This window comes from Cydia splendana, chromosome 13 (assembly GCF_910591565.1).
Source record: "Cydia splendana chromosome 13, ilCydSple1.2, whole genome shotgun sequence".
Taxonomy (NCBI): domain Eukaryota; kingdom Metazoa; phylum Arthropoda; class Insecta; order Lepidoptera; family Tortricidae; genus Cydia; species Cydia splendana.
This window is the reverse complement of record NC_085972.1, coordinates 13,464,375-13,482,693: the sequence shown is the minus strand read 5'-3', so window position 1 is coordinate 13,482,693 and position 18,319 is coordinate 13,464,375. Positions and strand designations below refer to the sequence as shown.

General features: G+C 37.7%; 2 protein-coding genes and 1 long non-coding RNA gene across 3 annotated transcripts in view; 1 reads left to right on the top strand and 2 right to left on the bottom strand.

Moving 5' to 3' along the window:
• LOC134796140 (active breakpoint cluster region-related protein) overlaps nucleotides 1–6,605 on the bottom strand; it is a 58,711-nt gene extending 52,106 nt beyond the window's left edge. The window contains exons 1-2 of the mRNA XM_063768113.1: nucleotides 6,055–6,605; nucleotides 3,700–3,955 (exon numbers count right to left, since the gene is read on the bottom strand). Coding sequence (XP_063624183.1) covers nucleotides 3,700–3,955; nucleotides 6,055–6,336 — 538 coding nt within the window. The 5' untranslated portion in view covers nucleotides 6,337–6,605. The remainder of the gene's footprint in view (nucleotides 1–3,699; nucleotides 3,956–6,054) is intronic.
• LOC134796152 (uncharacterized) overlaps nucleotides 1–13,345 on the bottom strand; it is a 118,307-nt gene extending 104,962 nt beyond the window's left edge. Inside the window, exon 1 of the long non-coding RNA XR_010144899.1 lies at nucleotides 13,075–13,345. This is a non-coding gene — a long non-coding RNA (uncharacterized LOC134796152). The remainder of the gene's footprint in view (nucleotides 1–13,074) is intronic.
• On the top strand, nucleotides 6,841–18,235 carry LOC134796148 (armadillo repeat-containing protein 5). The gene is made up of 12 exons (XM_063768120.1): nucleotides 6,841–7,176; nucleotides 7,339–7,565; nucleotides 8,122–8,353; nucleotides 8,756–8,924; nucleotides 9,891–10,067; nucleotides 11,246–11,640; nucleotides 12,036–12,366; nucleotides 12,695–12,865; nucleotides 14,235–14,472; nucleotides 15,094–15,202; nucleotides 16,989–17,134; nucleotides 17,457–18,235. The coding sequence occupies exons 1-12, from the start codon at nucleotides 6,931–6,933 to the stop codon at nucleotides 18,214–18,216; spliced, it is 3,201 nt and encodes a 1,066-aa protein (XP_063624190.1). The 5' UTR covers nucleotides 6,841–6,930; the 3' UTR covers nucleotides 18,217–18,235.
• The last annotated feature ends 84 nt before the right edge of the window (nucleotides 18,236–18,319 follow it).

Sequence of the window (18,319 nt, the reverse complement as noted above, 5' to 3'; positions counted from 1 at the left end):
GACTAAAAAATATAGTTCTAAAGAGACCATCAAACACAAGAAGTGTGCCTCACTTACACATATCACCTTAAGATGTCGTTACTCCCGTAATCAACAGGGATGCCAACTTAGTGGTTTTACCACTAAATCTAGGGGGAAATAAACCAGCTAGTGGTTTTTTTAGGGGCTAAATATTTTTAGTGGTTTTTTTAGGGATTTTTCTATACCATGTTTGTGTGATATGGAAAAAGTGTTCACGATGTGAGAAGCTACATGCTATACTGGGAATGAAGGAATGAAATGTATACCACTCTCTGTTGCTTGAACTCGCAAGTTCGACTGAGAAGGAAATACACGGCTGAACGTTCGGATTTACGCTACACAGTGATTTGTAACGTGGTTGTATGATCTTTCGTCGCTTTAAAGGCGGTTTAGACCATACTTTTGGTCGGGCCCCCTTGTCCGGTCGGGAGGTGTTAGGCCGGCCACATACATACGGAATTTTTACCCGGTTTCCTTACGAAATGACCTGTGTGAACGGGACGTGGGACGTCGCTATACACATTCGTAGAGCTGTCTCGTTTGCAGGGTCCATATTGGGTTGCATACAAGTTTAGGTCATATCTTTGATGCGCATAACAACTTGTGTCATAATCATCATTGCGCATACAAATGAAAAGTCATATTATATTGTGTCATACATTTTTAGCCATAATATTTGATGACATACTCAGCAGTTGTCATAAATTCTTTGTACATGTAGGTTTTGATTATAATGAATCAAATGTCATACCAGCTAAAAGCATATTTATCGATATTTATAAGGTTTATACGTATAACGTTTTGTAGCATAATAATTTTCAACCATAATGGTTTACATAAATAATTTAAGAAACTAATTTTAGCCTCTCAACAACTCCTCGAAAAAAACCTTTTCCCTAATCTCCGTCCAAGCACTTATTTCTGCGTAGTTTGCCCTTCGGGCATCTAAAGCAACCTAACGTACCTATTATGATTAGTTTCTTTTATGACCACTAAATATATGACTTAATTTTTTATGACTATATTAATACTATGCACTGCAATACTTCGAACGAAAAACAATTATGGATATCAAGCAGATGACTTAAAATTTTATGCGAATTAAATTAATGACTACAAAAATGATGACATAACTAATTTATGACAAAAACCCAGTTATGCTCAGGAATAATTCTGACTAAAGATTTTTATGACTTACAATTTTATACATAAAGTGTTATGACAATTAAAAATATGACAAAAGTTGTTATGCTACCAGATGGAGTCCCTCGTTTGCACATGTCATTTCATATGGAAGACGAATGGAAACTCCGTATGTATCATAATCATTATCTTTATTGTATAAGCATATGTATAAGCAATAATTAAAAGCAAGCAAGTACGGCGGAGCAGGGAGAGGCAGGGTACTTCTATACGTGCGGTAGTTTATTACGGCTACAAGTTTGATCTACGTAATTAAAACCAAAATATTACTTTGCTAATCCGCGAAAAGATAACGTGCTAGTCAATCAGTGCTAACCCGTTATACTTACTTGCGTATTTTTACATGCAATTAATATTCCCACCCTCCCACCGCAAAAATAAATACGCAAATAAATATAACAAACCACCACCAAAAGAATAAACCTCGACACGTGTTTCGCCTCTCTACGAGGCATCCTCAGGAGTTGTTGACGGTCTGACGCCCGGCAACGGAATTCCGTTATTTATTTTTGCGGTGGGAGGGTGGGAATATTAATTGCATGTAAAAATACGCAAGTAAGTATAACGGGTTAGCACTGATTGACTAGCACGTTATCTTTTCGCGGATTAGCAAAGTAATATTTTGGTTTTAATTAGTATGGATTTCCGCAAAGTAACGCCTGATTCTATTCACTATTTGATCTACGTTTTGGGCTCCTCCAAAAGTGTCGTCTAATTCGTGTAATCTTGCGTGACATTTACTCCAACAAATAAAATGTTATAGTTAATAGTAGATTGTTAACCAAGGGATGAAAGCACTCATTTCTGCCGAGGTAGTTTGGCCGAGGCTGATATGATGCCTTTCACCCGAGTTAAACACTCTACTTTTCATTTCGAATACGAGGAAAATAAAATGCATGTGGTTTTTTTAAAACATGACTAAGTATACATTTTTATAGTATTTTTGAGGGTACCTACTTTCAATTAATGATTTAGGCAAAAGTATCGTTATTTATGGAATGGGGAGTCAAATATCAGAATGGAAATTGTATAACAAATCCCAAATTTTATACCCAAATTTCAATTGCTTATCGTAAAAAAAAATTATAAAATCTTACTTGGATTGTAACCTAAAATGCTCTAGTGCAGAAACGTATCATTTTCTGCACACCTTTTAGAACAATAATGATCCTCTTTCAGAGCATGAGAAATGAAAAAACTATTTAACGTTCATATGTATGATCATAAAAATGTCGAACCGGTTGAAAATCATAATAATGTACAAAATTCTGGAAAATATATGTATGTAATTTCTTTTATTTTTTATTTAGTGGATTTTCCAAAATAATAGTACAGTTCTAGGGGTTTTTAAGTTGAGCTCTAGGGGTAAAAAAAATTGTAGTTGGCAACCCTGGTAATCAAAACGAAACGAGATTCTGTACTTTGATTCGTTTTCAGTAACAGCTTTTGGTCGAAAGCCCGTCACTGTATATATTCGTGTCAGTAATATACTTTGTTAAAGTCGCCAACTAAAGACCTATTCGGGTGTTGTGATGAGTGACTCATTTATTTCTGATGAATTTCAGATTTAAATTTAGTAAGGAATGACGAGTGGTGCTGGTTATTACTCATGACGTAATTTATTTTATAATTAAGTCTAAGTTGGATATTAATTGTTATGCTGTTCTGTAAACTGTTATAATACGCATTGTATTACTATTATAGTTAGAAGGATTCTCTAAAAAAAAAGGTTTGTTTCAGAATTTTCCTGTCACCCTCAATTTACAAAAATTGCTACTGTGCGAGACTGTCCGTGTGTAATGAAAGACGGTGCTCAGCATGTGCATTTAAGTTAGTTTTATCATTAAACATAAAGTTCGTTTGTTCGGTCGTTTGCAAGACAGAACAAAAATGGTGAATAAATCAGCATTTTAAATGTAACATTGGGTTAACTTCGAACGCACGATGATTTGGTTTAAACATAAAGTTCGTTTGTTCGGTCGTTTGCAAGACAGAACAAAAATGGTGAATAAATCAGCATTTTAAATGTAACATTGGGTTAACTTCGAACGCACGATGATTTGGTTTGTTTCAGAATTTTCCTGTCACCCTCAATTTACAAAAATTGCTACTGTGCAAGACTGCGTGTGTAATGAAAGACGGTGCTCAGCATGTACATTTAAGTTTAGTTTTATCATTAACATAAAGTTCGTTTGTTCGGTTGTTTGCAAGACAGAACAAAAATTGTGAATAAAACAGCATTTTAAATGTAATATTGGGTTAACTTCGAACGCACGATAATTTTGAAAATGGCATATATCTAAAGATATGGCATATAACCAGCAGCACTTCATCTTCATACTTTAACTACATACGCCGATGCAACGTTTACCAAGGCATCTAGCTTACCTACTGGTACTTTAGTAGATATTCGCCATTTTCAAATTACCCCGCTTTCAAAGTTACGCCAATGCACGTTAAGTATTAAATACCTACCATTTGTATCCTGATTATTTTCAGTTCGCTGCACTACTTCACTGTTGCATCTTCTCCGAGCCGCCTCGGCCACCAAGTTAGAAGAGAGCTCATTGATGCACTGGTTGACGGAGCTCCTCTCCGCATGCAGCGGCTTATTAGGCTTACTCCTCAACTGAACTGGTTCGGCTTCAGCCGTCTCAGGGGCAGACTCATCGCTTTTACTACTTGTTAGACTTGTTATGCTCTTCTTGGATAATGAGTCTGTGTTGGAAACCTAAATCATACGTAATCATAGATTAAAATTATATCAGTATTAAGTTATTACCCACCATAGGATTTTATTTGTGTACACTGATTTTTTGCTCTTGTATTGATTTCTCTTGTAAAGATAAAATACAGGATAGCTTGGTTTATAAGTTTATAAGGTTTAGATAACTGAAACGTAATCATACGCAAGAGAACCAATTCACACTATAATAATATACAAAAATAGAACAGTCAGCAGCAGAAGTTGCTAAGCGGGCGAGGTGTTCAAAATAATCTTGACGCGACTTTATTGTTAAGGGTATAAGAGCGTGTCAAGGTAATTGTGAATTCCTCGCCCGCTTAGCAACTTCTGCTGCTGACTGTATATACAAAAATAGTATAGTACAAATTAGTCCAAACTGTTAAATATTTGAGATCTACCCGTAAGAGGAAAGCAGGAAAAATGAAAAGTCCTCCAATTAAAACTGATTAGTGTAGTGTAATTGAAGGAATGGGCATTGGCGAAAATATGGGCACTCATGTTATTAATTTGGGTGAGGTGTCATCCATTAGTGGTCATTTGACTGATTAAATGGTAACAAGCATTAACCAAGCCATTATTTAAACAAGTTAACTGAGTACCTTTTCATGGTTACAGTTTTATTAGCTTGGCATTGGTCATAAATATGTAACCATCTTCCATTGAATAAAATGAGTTATATATTGAAGTGTATTGATCATTGCATGATTATAAAATGTGAATATTTAAAAATCTATTTCACATTAGTTCCATAAAATCATATAAATATAAATCATATTTATGGAACCAATTATATACTCAAAGTAGGTTTTACATTACATACATATTTAGAATGTCATGTTTTATATAAATAGTATGAGCTACAATATCCAACCACCTATTACCATTACTATTTGGAATTTATGTTCTTCTAACACCCACCATACAATAAAAATGTACATTCAAATTTGAATTTGCCACTATAGGAATATGGTTGTATATACATTTAATAAAAACTTTTTTATCCATGCAAGATATGCAAGAGAATTAAATCAGTAGCAAAAACAAGATGATATAGTGACTCATCTACTTAAGTTCCGCTTGTAGTAACATGGTGAATACTTATGCAGTTAATATCAGTTGTTTATTATTTCAAGAGCATATCTTTATGACTCACAGAACAAGATTGAGATTCTGATTTGATTATGAGTCAATCAACTTGTTTGAAAGATATAATAGTATGTGTATAATTTGCACTACATTCATTAACATATTTAAATAGGACAATAGAATATACATACAATTTGATGTTTAATTCATCCATTCATGTTTACAATGAATGAATATTATAGTCAAAGCTGCTTCGTGGGGCTCTGATTCAAGGTTTAAATTCTTGTAAGGGCAAATATTAAAGTGCTTTGAAATTTTTTTGTGTCATTGATATTTAATTATGTATACCATCTGCTATGTTTCATGTTTTATCTGAATTTATACAGTTTTAATAGAACAATTCCTTGAAAAACAATAGTTTACTATTAAGTAGGTTCAGTTATCTCAAACTGAACCTACTTAATAGTCCAAGTGTGAAGTAACTAAGATAACTGTAATTGCATGCTTCATGAATCAATGAGCAGTTGTTAATGATCAATATTTATTAGCTTACTGTAGGGGAGGTGTAGACTCATATAAGCATTAAATAAAAACCATCTCTGGCCATCTGAGACAGTTATGTGTCATGGCAAGTTAGTGATGAGATTTTCTTTAAACTTTTATATGATTATTCAATTAAAATTAAATTATTCACCTTTAATCATAGCAATTAAATGCTAACTCATAATATTATTACTTTTTTTTATGATTCATGAATTATTAATGAAGAAATATCTTGCACAAGAACTTAACTATCACTTGATGTGAAATGACTACAATACACCTTGTTATGGAATTGATATGACACAATCATCTTAGATAAGGATAATAAGTGTGTTATTGTAAATGCATACAGATAGAACACAGAGAGACTTTTAAAGTAAACCACCGCAACAATAAAAACAAGGGTTTATAATCATGTAAAGAATCACTAGGCAGCGATCAGGATAGAAGATTACCTGCTTGATATCAGCCGCGTTATCATCAGCCTCGCTCACGTCAAGTCCCGAGGGCGGCACCCCTTTCCCCAGCGACGCTGTCTTATGTTTCTCCACATCAGACAACAGGGTCTCCAGATACTCCACGTAGAACTCTTCCTTCTCTAACTCCTCCCTGAGTATAGCCACTTTCTGTTTGTGTTTAGCTAAATTGGCCCTGACATCTTCCTCCCAAGCGGCTGGTAAAGCACTCTCTGGAAATCGTTGCACCCACACACGTTGAAAATCCCCGAAGACACTCATCTCTCACAAAACGATTTCATGTCAATTTTATGTTACAAATTAATCACCAAAAATTGTATTTTTACTCAGTATAAAAAATTATCACAATTATGTTTCTGTCACATAGTCTTCATTACTAATTTTGCTCTATCTTGTCTTTGTGCCTCTCGATGTCAAAACATTAATCATTTCATGAATTGATTAAATATTGAACGCTTTTACTGATTACTTGAATAGCTTTATCGATTTTTCCACCATAAACTATAGACCAACTGTCATTGATCTATTCCTACGTTCTAATTTAGGCAAATGGTTCAATTTACGTAGCACTAATTAGGAAATTGTTTGAAAATAATGAATACATTTATCTTTTCTAATTAAAATAAGCAATAGGAACAGTACACAATTTAGTAAATATGCTTTAATTATTTTTTGTATAAATTGGGAGTACTAATTTTTAAGTTATAAAAACTGTCTTAGTATAATTTATTTATTTTAGAATAGAACTTACTATAGTGTTTCATACCGTGGAAATAACTATCAACATAGAAATAATTGTCAAAATGGGGCTGAATATGGGCTGAATTAAATAAATTTCATATATTTGTTTTTAAAATGGACAAAAATTATGTTAAAACTACTATAGAAGGATTGAAATCAACATCATCAAGCCGTGTCCAGGATACCCTATTGAAAATACGAAGCAAAGTAATAACAAATGATAGTGGAATTCAACTTTTTCGAGATTGTGGAGGGTTGGAATGTTTACTGCCACATTTACGCAAGCCCAATGAAAGAATTCTAGATTTAACGTTAAGTATATTGGGGAATTGTTGTCTAGAAGATGAAAGTAGTTTAGCTGTGAGTATTACTTTAAGTATTTGGGTCATATTGTTTCACTGTGGTAATTACAAACTGTGAAGGACATTTGAATAGTCAATTTTTATATGATTTTGTAAATATGAATTATATAAGAAGTCTTGATTTTATTCGTAATTAATTTCTTGTAATATTTTAAATTAGGTTGGAAAGTTGAACTACTATGGTCCTCTTGTCTCTATTTTGAAGACAGTCTGCCGGGACAGTATTGTAGGCAGGGCCTGTCGTGTCATCGGGAACATGGCCCAGAAGACCAGCAATGCAGAGAACTTGCACAACCATGGGGTGGTCACTGCACTCATCACATTGATAGAAAGCCGGGATAAAAATACTTCATATCCTACATTAACTATGGCTGTTAGAGCTGTAAGGTAAAAACCTTTTATTATAATTTTTGAATGAAAAATATTGTACAACACATTCTTCTTACAATGTTAAAATATTCAATGCTATTTTTACCAACACAAATATACTATATCTTAACTATAAGGTTGGCCTCAAGCAAAAGGTGCCACTTTGTTGATTGTCAATGCGGCACCGCTGGCATAAAAATGAAATTAGAAATCTAGATAGGGTAATTTGCCAGTAACTGGTCACCTGTTAGTATCTGGCCACCCTAAACTAAGAATTCTATTCACCTATACAGAATTCATTTAGTATAAAGTGGCTAGTTATTGAAGGCTGGCCAGTTATTGAAACCTTATACTAAAATGAATTCTGTTTATAGGTGAATAGAATTCATTTTTAGTTTAGGGTACAGGCAAATTACCCTACTAATCAACAAAACAGAGTGTGATAGCTAATCAAAACTAGAGAAGAGTTACTGCAGATAGAAAACAATTGAAGTTGCATGGTTTTTGCCTGAGAATTTGTTATATCATAGTTTAATTTGAAGTTGACTTCTTACAACTTTCTCCTCATTTCTAGACAATTATGGATGGTCCCAGACAAAAGAGAGGAAATGCTTAGTTTAAATGCAGTCCGCTGCATAGCTATTCTCCTGACAACTGAGTGTGAGTCTGCTGGTGTAATCAAATCTACTTGCAATTCAAGTAAGGAGGGTGAAGGCCTGAGGAAGAGCCAAGAGGAACTAATATGTGGCATTTTAAAATGCTTGGGTTACTTCACAACCCATGCCTCTGCATTATGTGCAGAACAGGTAAATTTGATTTTTTATTTACAGGGTGTGCAATCCAAATGAGACAATCTGCAATAAACATAGTTGTTGTTTAGAAAACCCTAATAGGAAATGTAGTACAACATAATGTTTTGAGATTATAGAGTGAAAATTTAATAAATTTATTTTGCTTAAAATGTGCTACAAATGTTGTTACTAGATCCTTTTGAAGAATAAAATAAAAAACATTCATTTTCGTTTGATAAAGAAGACAAGTTTCTACAACTAATGCTGTCAAATTTCCATACTGAAACTCTGGACTTCTTGCATAACCTTTATATTATTTTTATTAGACCTATTTTTAAATTGCTACTTGAAGTTTTTTGCAAAAGTATTACTCATGCTAATTTAGTACACATAAACATAAAAATATTAACATTTTAGATACAAGGCGATGGCAGAGGATACCAGTGCTTGGTGGCATTGACTAAAACATATGAATCAGTGGCATTGAAATGTCTTATGAACTTGTGCTACCTCTCTTCATGCCGGCCACTTCTTGGCACCGCTGGACTTGTTGAGTGCCTTGTTAGGATTTTACTTAAGAATTCAGGTAAAATTACAATAATCTTACTTTTTAGGGTTCCATACCCAAAGGGTAAAAGGGAATCTATTACTAAGACTCCGCTGTCTGTCTGTCTGTCTGTCCGTCTGTCTGTCTGTCACCAGGCTGTAACTCGAGAACCGTGATAGCTAGGCAGTTGAAATTTTCACAGATGATGTATTTCTGTTGCCGCTATAACAACAAATACTAAAAACAGAATATAATACATATTTAAGAGCAACTCTCATACAATAAACGTGATTTTTTTGTCGTTTTTTGCGTAATGGTACGGAACCCTTCGTGCGCGAGTCCGACTCGCACTTGGCGGGTTTTTTACTTGTGTAATCCATCATCATCATCAGCTATGAATGAGGAAAATAGTCTCCTGTAATATTTACTGCCACAGGAGAGTTAACTCAAATACGGAATAACAATTCTCGTAGCTCAGTTGGTACAGTGGCGTACTGATATCTCGTAGGCGCGAGCTGTAGTCACGCCCGTGCCGACGATCTATTTTCCATTCTAATTTCAAGGGTCCACACAGAGCGATCATACGCGCGAGGCAATTTCCTGTAGACGGCCAGTGTAGACTTGCCTCGGCCGAGGCGGTGCGCGCTAGACAAGTCTATACTGACCGTTTTGTGTGAGGAAATTGCCTCGCGCGAATGCACGCTCTGTGTGGACCCGGCTAATAGTTGTTATACTTGTTATTTCATTAGTAGTTGGCTCTCTAGATCTCAAAATTACGGATGTAGTGCATAATTATTTTCGTATTTTGACGGAAACGTACGAACGTGGCTTGCTATTTCAGTCAGTCTCGGTACAATAAGTACTGAGGTTGACTGAAGTAGCATGACAAATACGAACGTTTCCTAGAAAATACGAAGGAAAACAATTATACACTACATCTGTAATTGAGTTGAGCAAATAAACATATTTAATTTCGTACATAATTAATACTTATAATTTCCCCAGAGGATTCATACTGGCAAAAGACAGAATCGGCGGCGCGCGCCCTCGCGCAGCTGAGTGGTGAGTCGGTGAACCGCTCGCGGCTGCGACACTGCGGCGGACTGCCACTTCTACTTGCCGCGGCACGTGTCAGCCCGGACGCTATGCGGGCGTTGCTGCAATATGTGTTCGATGATACTTGTAAGTGACAAATTAATTTGTGCAATAAGCATATTAGAAGCTGCATTAGCTGCATAATATGCCTTCCTAGAACTTTTAGAATCGACCCGCAATGCGCCCCCATTTTGTACTTAATTAATTAAAAAATGATTGTCTTGTTCCTGAGTTTACACCCTTGATGGCTTGATCACAATATCACTATGTCTTGTTATTTTGATAACAATGTCATGAACATCTATCTAGGTATCTTAAACATTTTTAGGGTTCCGTAGCCAAATGGCAAAAAACGGAACCCTTATGGATTCGTCATGTCTGTCTGTCTGTCTGTCCGTCCGTATGTCACAGCCACTTTTTTCCGAAACTATAAGAACTATAGAACTATACTGTTGAAACTTGGTAAGTAGATGTATTCTGTGAACCGCATTAAGATTTTCACACAAAAATAGAAAAAAAAAACAATAAATTTTGGGGGTTCCCCATACTTCCCCAACTGAAACTCAATATTTTTTTTTCATCAAACCCATACGTGTGGGTTATCTATGGATAGGTCTTCAAAAATGATATTGAGGTTTCTAATATCATTTTTTTCTAAACTGAATAGTTTGCGCGAGAGACACTTCCTAAGAATGGGGAGAGAAGGTTTGAGAGGGGGGTGAGAAGGGATTTTAAGGCTACTGCTCCAAAAATAATTTATTCCAATTTAAAATGGAGCTATAGTAATACGCATAATAAAAAAAATCGATCCAACAATCTTCCAAAATCACCTTTGTATGAAAACCCCTCTCACCCCAAATACGAGGCACTACGGGGTGAGGTGGGTTTTCCTCTTTATCGTCAAAGTTATGAAATGTAACTACCCCAAATAAAATAAAAACTAAAATATAAACGTCCGGAACACTTATTATATACACCATTCAGTTTTCATATGTAAAAATAAAAAGTTATCGAGGTTTGAATTTCAGTTTTGACCCTACTCACCCCATTTTACGGTACCATGCAACTTCCACCGAAAATTGGTTTGAACGAGATCTAGTAAGCAGTTTTTTTTAATACGTCATAAATCGTAAACCGCAATTTTATTATGTTACTTGCTGCTACGGAACCCTTCATGAGCGAGTCCGACTCGCACTTGGCCGCTTTTTTTTTATTTTCGTCATGTCTTATGTTTCATTATTGTGATGCATGATATTACCTTTCAGCATTCCAAATCCTAGTCAGCAAAGGGCTCATCAGCCTACTGACCGACGAACTAACCACCTTCGTCGCAACCATGGACTTCGAACACAACAACTTAGAAAATGCCGAGTCTAACGAAATCGTAACCGCATTTAAAACAGATGAGACCGAGGCGCCAAAAACCGAACCGAAGTTAAATACTGACGATGGAAAGTCGTTATTCGTAAGACGCCGAGGTCCTTTTTGCTCGAAGAATGAAGATGAGCTAAAGGTGGTGATTGAGAGGGATAATATGATAGTTGGGTTTGTTGATGCGGTGGATAGTGATGCCTCGGACGACAGTCAGAGTGACGAGGAGACGCCGCGCCGGAAGTACTTGAAGAGGGCGCGGTCTATGAGCCCTATGACTTTAAAAAAGGTAAGTAGACAGTGCTAACGAGCGTATGCTGGACGCATAACTTTTGGACACCATTTGATAGTATTGATCTTGATAGATATGATTGAAATGTATTAAAAAGCTAGGCGAATTTGTGGCAGATTGTATAGTGCAGCGGTCGGCAACAGGCGGCCCGCGAGCCTCCCTGGCTGTTCTGTAAGAAATATTGACAAACAACAATGTCTGATAAAGTCATAAATATTAACAAAGTGCGGCCCGCGTCAACTTCGTTAACTAGTATGTGGCCCTTGGCTGCTAAAAGGTTGCCGACCGCTGGTATAGTGTATTATCATGCCTGTTGTGATGTCGAAAATATTGTAAAACTTTTTAATTTTCATGCCGACATTCTCTGAGAACTCACTGTTTATTTATTTCAGAAATCACAATTAATCAAAATGGCCAGCAAGGACTGGTCAGCCGGAGTATATTGGGAGCCGAAAAGCCCCGAATGGCCTTCCAGCTCCCGAAGCGCGATGAGCCCCGACCGACCCCAAAGCCCGCTCTCACCTTACTATGAGGCCGGGCTAGGCCAGCCCGGGTTCCCGGCCGGCTCCCAGTTCCCCGCCAGCAAGCGCGCGCGGCTGGACTGGAGCCCCGAGTCGGGCGTGAGCACGGGCGAGGGCAGCAGTATGGGCTCGTCGTGTTGGAAGGACTTTCAATGGAGCTCGGGTAGTGAAAGTCCCACATCGCCTCTGAGCATTAATGAAGGTAAATTATATTATAACCATGAAAACTTTTATGTAACCGCCGGATGTGAGTTCAATGCAGCTTAAGGACAAATACAATGAGTTCCTTGCTTGTAAGTTGTGACCCTTTCGTTTTGCCTTTTCAGTTTATTCTTTCTAAACGTTTCTCAGCGATTTTAGATTCGGAGTCGTTCTTCGAATCAAACAATTTCAAAAAACATGCCGACCCACTGTAATTGCATCCTTAAGGCCTGCCCAAACCGCACGCAGGCCTTTAGTCTCAATATTTTTGTTATACGAGTATTTAACATTTTTAAAGTACCTAATATTTAGGCCTTTGTTGTTTACAGAGAGTTCAGACTCCGAGATATCGGGGCGGTACTCCCCGGTGCTATGCGAGGCGGAGGGCGAGGCGGAGGGCGCGGCGGCGCGCGCGGAGCTGGACGCGGCGCAGGTGGCGCACGGGCTGGACGAGCTCATCATGGACGACGACGAGAGCCTCGACGACACGCCCACTGCCGGTGAGCGGGGGAGCCTCATGTCAGACAGAGATATAACATGTGGAACTCTCAGTATAACCTGCTAATTTAAACGCAATACTAATATAAATAAATATTTGGGGACAATCTTACACAGATCGACCTAGCCCCAAACTAAGCAAAGCTTGAACTATGGGTACTAGGCGACAATATACATACGTATTTAGATAAATACATACTTACTTATATACATAGAAAACAGCCATGACTCAGGAACAAATATCTGTGTTCACCGCACAAATAAATGCCCTTACCGGAATTCGAACCCGGGACCATCGGCTTCATAGGCAGGGTCACTACCCACTAGACCAGACCGGTCGTCAAATATGAATTAGTTATTTACGATACAAGTGCGGAAAGTAGGAAATTCGCAACGTGTGGCGATAAATTAAAACATGACCGAATGGAGTTAAATCGACACGAGTTGCGAATTACCTATTCGCACGTGTATCGTGCAACGTTTTACAGTACATATTAGTGTTCCAAAGGACTCGAGCCCTTTTAGCCCGAAATTTAAGGCTCCCGAGTTCTTTTTAGAGCTGGCTTAATCAAAAAGGTTTCAAAGGGCTAAAGGTTTTAATAAAGCTAAAGTCTTAAAAAAGGCTATAGTCTTTTTTTAAATATATAGCCTTTTTAAGAGCTCAAGCCTTTTTTAAGGTTAAAACTTTAAAAAGACCTTAGCCTTATATAAACTCTTTAACTTTTATGAATAGGTACGGTATGGTATGGTACGGTATTTTTGGTATGGTAACATGGAATAGTATGGTATGGTAGTACTATTGTTCAAATTGGGGGGGTCATTCGAAGCATGTTTTTTGGATTTTGATTATTTATTTAATTTATTTAATTTATTTTATTTAGTGGCAGAGAAAAACGGCCGCAATTGACGAACTTCGATTTTTAATCAATGTCGTAGTAAACAAACTTGAGGCTTTTTGATTCATATACCACGCGCAGAACGCGTCGAGTTTACTTTTTGTGTAGGCTTTGAGGCTAAAAGGCTTTGAGGCTAAAAAAAGGTTGAGTCTTAATATTTAGATAAAGACTTTTTAGCCTTTAAATATGTAGTCTTTTAAAAAGGTTATTAGCTTCAAGAGTCTAGGCTCTTAAATAGAACTAGGCTCGGGGGCTAATGGGCTAAATAGGCTTTTAGCCTTTTAGGCGTCAAGAAATGAGGCGAGCTCTAAAAAAAGAGCTAAAAGGCTCGAGTCCTTTGGATCACTAGTACATATGGCCCTTTAAACTTTCGACATAGACACAAAAAGTGCTTATTCCTGCACTAGTGCGGGAAAGTATCACCATATGTTTGTACTTACTGTAATATCTATTTTAACCACAAATTAATTTTCAGAGAGCTCCGGCAAGCTAGAGAACTCGAAGACCTCCCGCATAGCCTGCGTTCTCGTACTTCTGTTCCGAGTGTCCCACGGCGCGTGCAACAGCCTCGGGGCCATGCGAGAGGAGCCGGTGTCTAATCACACGTTGGAACTACTCACTGGACGAGAGTGCCTCAATGCGTTGTTGGACTATGTTGAGAAGTGTAAGCGGCCTTTGGGCAGGGCGGCTAGGATACTTGCCAGAGTTTTAAGGTACGCTCAATTATATACCTTACAGTTATGAAAATAGAGTTAATATTAGTACTGTACATCTTACGATTTTAAAAATAGGATTAAAAGTTATTCCGTTTTTTATTTGGGTTTTAATATAACCTGTGCGTCTCGTAAAGTAAGGACACTAAACACCACCGACCGACCGGCCTGTTCCTATCTGTGCCTATGCCACTATGCGAGCGGGACAGCAATATAACTAATATACACGTGCGATAGAGATAGGAACAGGCGGGTCATTGTACGAAATTCTTCGTGCTCAACGTCTTTACTTTAGTATCAATTCGTTTCTTGGAACTTCTGTATGGACTATTATTTGATATTTAGAGATTAAATTACCATTCGCCGTCTTTTATTTATGAAACATAATTCGGTTTAAATAACTTTATTGTCTAAGAAATTACAGAAATTTCACTTACAAACTTATAAATAACTTAAAGTAATTAGAAGTTACGCAATAAGCAAGCACTTATGACAATGTTTAACAATAAACAGTCGCAACTAATGATTCAAACACAAGAATTAAATTAAGATTAGACCCTTATGGTCTTAACATAAGGTTATTCATAAAATAAAAATGACAATTTTATCTTTTCTTTCCAGCAATGCCCTGTGCCTCATGAGTATACTCAAGCACCGACTAGCTCTTAGACTACACAAAATGTCGGTCGTCTCCAAGCATCCGCCTACTAAATGCCAGCAGTGCAAGCAGGTATGACCACTATTTTCGTTATAATATGCTTTTTCATATCTCAAAACGGAACTTACGGTATTGAAATTTGAACGCCACACTTCAATCACGTCATACATATAAAAACATAACTCGCACGCCGTGATTAAACTGAAAATCATAATTAGATTCCAAAAAAAGTAAGACAATGTTGCCACTTTTTACTAGCGCGTCTTGTATTTATGTAAAAATAAGTAAATAAAAGTACTTTTTAAATCGTAGGAGTAAATTTACCAATAAATAAATTATCTTAGCATGTTTATTTATAAAAAATAATTTACTATTTTACAAACAAATTTTCGCCCTAGTTTCTCCACAACAGATCACCTTCATACTTTAAATCAATTGATAGAAAAGTCCAACGAGTTCAACGTGCCTCTATACCTTGCTTTTGTAGACTATAGCAAAGCATTTGACAGCGTTAAACACTCCGCTATATTTTCCGCCATGCAAAGTCAAGGTATAGATCCGACGTATGTTGAACTCGTTGGAACAATCTATAATAACAGTACAGCCAACATTAAATTACATGCACCTGGTCCTATATTCAAAATAGAGAAAGGCGTTAAACAGGGCGATCCGCTGTCTCCTAAACTGTTCACCAGTTGCCTAGAGGAGATATTCAAAAAGCTGGCGGTCTCGTGGGAGGGGTTGGGCATTGTCGTCGGTAATAAACGGTTAACTAACCTGCGTTTTGCCGACGACATTGTCCTTTTTCTCCCACACTGCATCTCAACTGCAACTCATGCTACAAGACCTCAGCACTGCGAGCCTTGAAGTTGGACTCACAATGAACAGAGCGAAGACCAAGTTGATGACCAACAGAGCAAAACATAGGGTCACGGTAGATGGGCAGGATATACAGTATGTTGATGAGTACATTTACTTGGGCCAGATAGCTTCCTTCGAAAACAGGCAAACCATAGAAGTCAATAGACGTATCGATAACGCCTGGAAGAGCTTCTGGTCCATGAAGGCGCTATTGAAGGGTGACCTTCCCCTGTGTCTCAAGCGCAAACTCATCGACATGTGTATCCTGCCTATCCTAACCTATGGTGCTCAGACATGGTCATTGACTGAGGCTTTGAAGTCCAAACTCAAGGTTTGCCAGCGAGCGATGGAGCGCAGTATACTGGGTGTTCGCAGGACTGATAGAATCAGAAACACGGAACTGCGCTTCAGAACTAGAGTTGTAGATGTAGGTGTCAAGACCGCTAAGCTTAAGTGGGACTGGGCTGGACATGTCTGCCGCATGCACCCTGAAAGGTGGGCCAAAATGGTTACGGAGTGGGACCCACGGAACACCATAGATGGTGCTAGCCGGAGTGCAGGCAGACCGAAAAGGAGATGGCGGGACGACTTGGACGTATTTTGTCTGGATTGGCGGGAAACTACAAAAGACAGGGTTGAGTGGAGGGAGCGAGGGGAGGCCTTTGCCCAGCAGTGGGACACTTAACCAGGCTAGCAAAAAAAAAAATTTGGAATCTAATTATGATTTTCAGTTTAGAGTCGCATGCGAGGCAATATAAACCTTATTTCAAAGTGTAAAGGTTACTTTGACAACGTACGCTATAACACTTTTATGTGTTCGTGGCGCTATGGGTTCGACTCATGACTATTTGGGCCAGTTGCACCAACTATATTTAGAGAACTGGTCAACGATACGCAGCAGTGAACTATGAAACTTCCCACACCCAATTTAGCAATTACTTTAACCATAGACGGTTTGGTGTATAAGTACTTCATAACTTATGCTTTTTTTTTTCAGATCTTGAGATTGAGTTCCAAACTGTTGGCCCAATTAACAATCCTGGCCGAGTCCAGTTACGGTATCGGCGAAATTAGTTACCAGCTCCTAAAGGGCTCCCCCGCCATGCAACAAACACTTTCCATCACATTGCCATACATAGTAAGGTAAGGGTATTGTAGCTCTCGTGAAAACGGCTTCACTGGCGCCATTTATAGTTTAATGATCATTTTAAAACTTCGACTCGCTAATTATCCATCCACATAAATGTGAACATGGAAGCCGAAAAAATATGACAACGACGCCTTCGACAAAAGACTTGAGAACTAAATGGATGCCAAGTTCTGTAGTCAATCCTGATTTAAAAATACGACTTTTATGTTTGTATAGTCGTGGTCGAATTATTTACACAAAGCAAATAACTTATGACATTCTTAATTACCTACCTACTTAATTTTTATATGACGGTCACCTTGATATATTTTTCAGAACTGAAAAACCGTTGAAGAAATATTTTATAGATTGCAACGCCTTAAACATCCTGTTCAACATAATATCGGAGTCCAAAGAAGACATGAAAGTGTGCGTCACCGCCTTATCGAAGCTTGCCACCAACGTACACATCAAAGACCCCAAGTCTTTGGAGAACAGGTTCAACGACCAGATCTGCGTCAGCTACGATCCAATATTAGACAACTTGGCAGGATCCGACATAGTGACGTTCGAGTTAGACGACAAATCACAAGTTAACGCAAACAAGATATTCCTATGTCAGAACTCTGAAGTATTCAGTGCCATGCTTATGGGATGCTTCAAGGAATCGGCAGAAAAATGCGTCAGACTGCAAAACGTAACAAAACCAGCGCTCGAGTACTTATTCACTCTACTACATATCGGCTTGAACAACCCAAAATGCGACGTACAAGTGTTCCCTCTAGCGGACAAACTGGAAACTAACTTAGAAGTATTGTTGCTAGCCGACAGATTCCTTTTTGACAAACTGAAAGGCTTGCTGAGTAGTGCCATATTACAATTCCAACTAACGCCGGAGACTGCGGATAAGATCTACGTGTGGTCGTTGAGTGAAGGCATGGGTTTCCTTTGCGTTGAATCCGTCGCGTACATACTGACAGGCAAAATGTGCGAGGCGCAACGCGCGCGCTCCTTCAGCGCTATATTAGACTTAGAATATAAGGAGCAATGGTTGGACGATATAAAGACTATGATTGTGAGACAACTCGTTAAATGATTTTATGTTTACATGTTGAGTTGAGTTTATTTCATTTATTAAGTGGGCCATAACTTTATTTTACAATGTATACTTTACAATTACTGATTACTTAATTATGGAT

What these genes read in the sequence shown, in the direction of transcription:
- LOC134796148 (XM_063768120.1), top strand. Translation starts at nt 6,931, where the DNA reads ATGGACAAAAATTATGTTAAAACTACTATAGAAGGATTGAAATCAACA. An exon ending in ATACTTGCCAGAGTTTTAAG is followed by an intron (nt 14,473 to 15,093) that starts GTACGCTCAATT and finishes TTTTCTTTCCAG; the next exon opens with CAATGCCCTGTGCCTCATGA. An exon ending in ACATTGCCATACATAGTAAG is followed by an intron (nt 17,135 to 17,456) that starts GTAAGGGTATTG and finishes TATATTTTTCAG; the next exon opens with AACTGAAAAACCGTTGAAGA.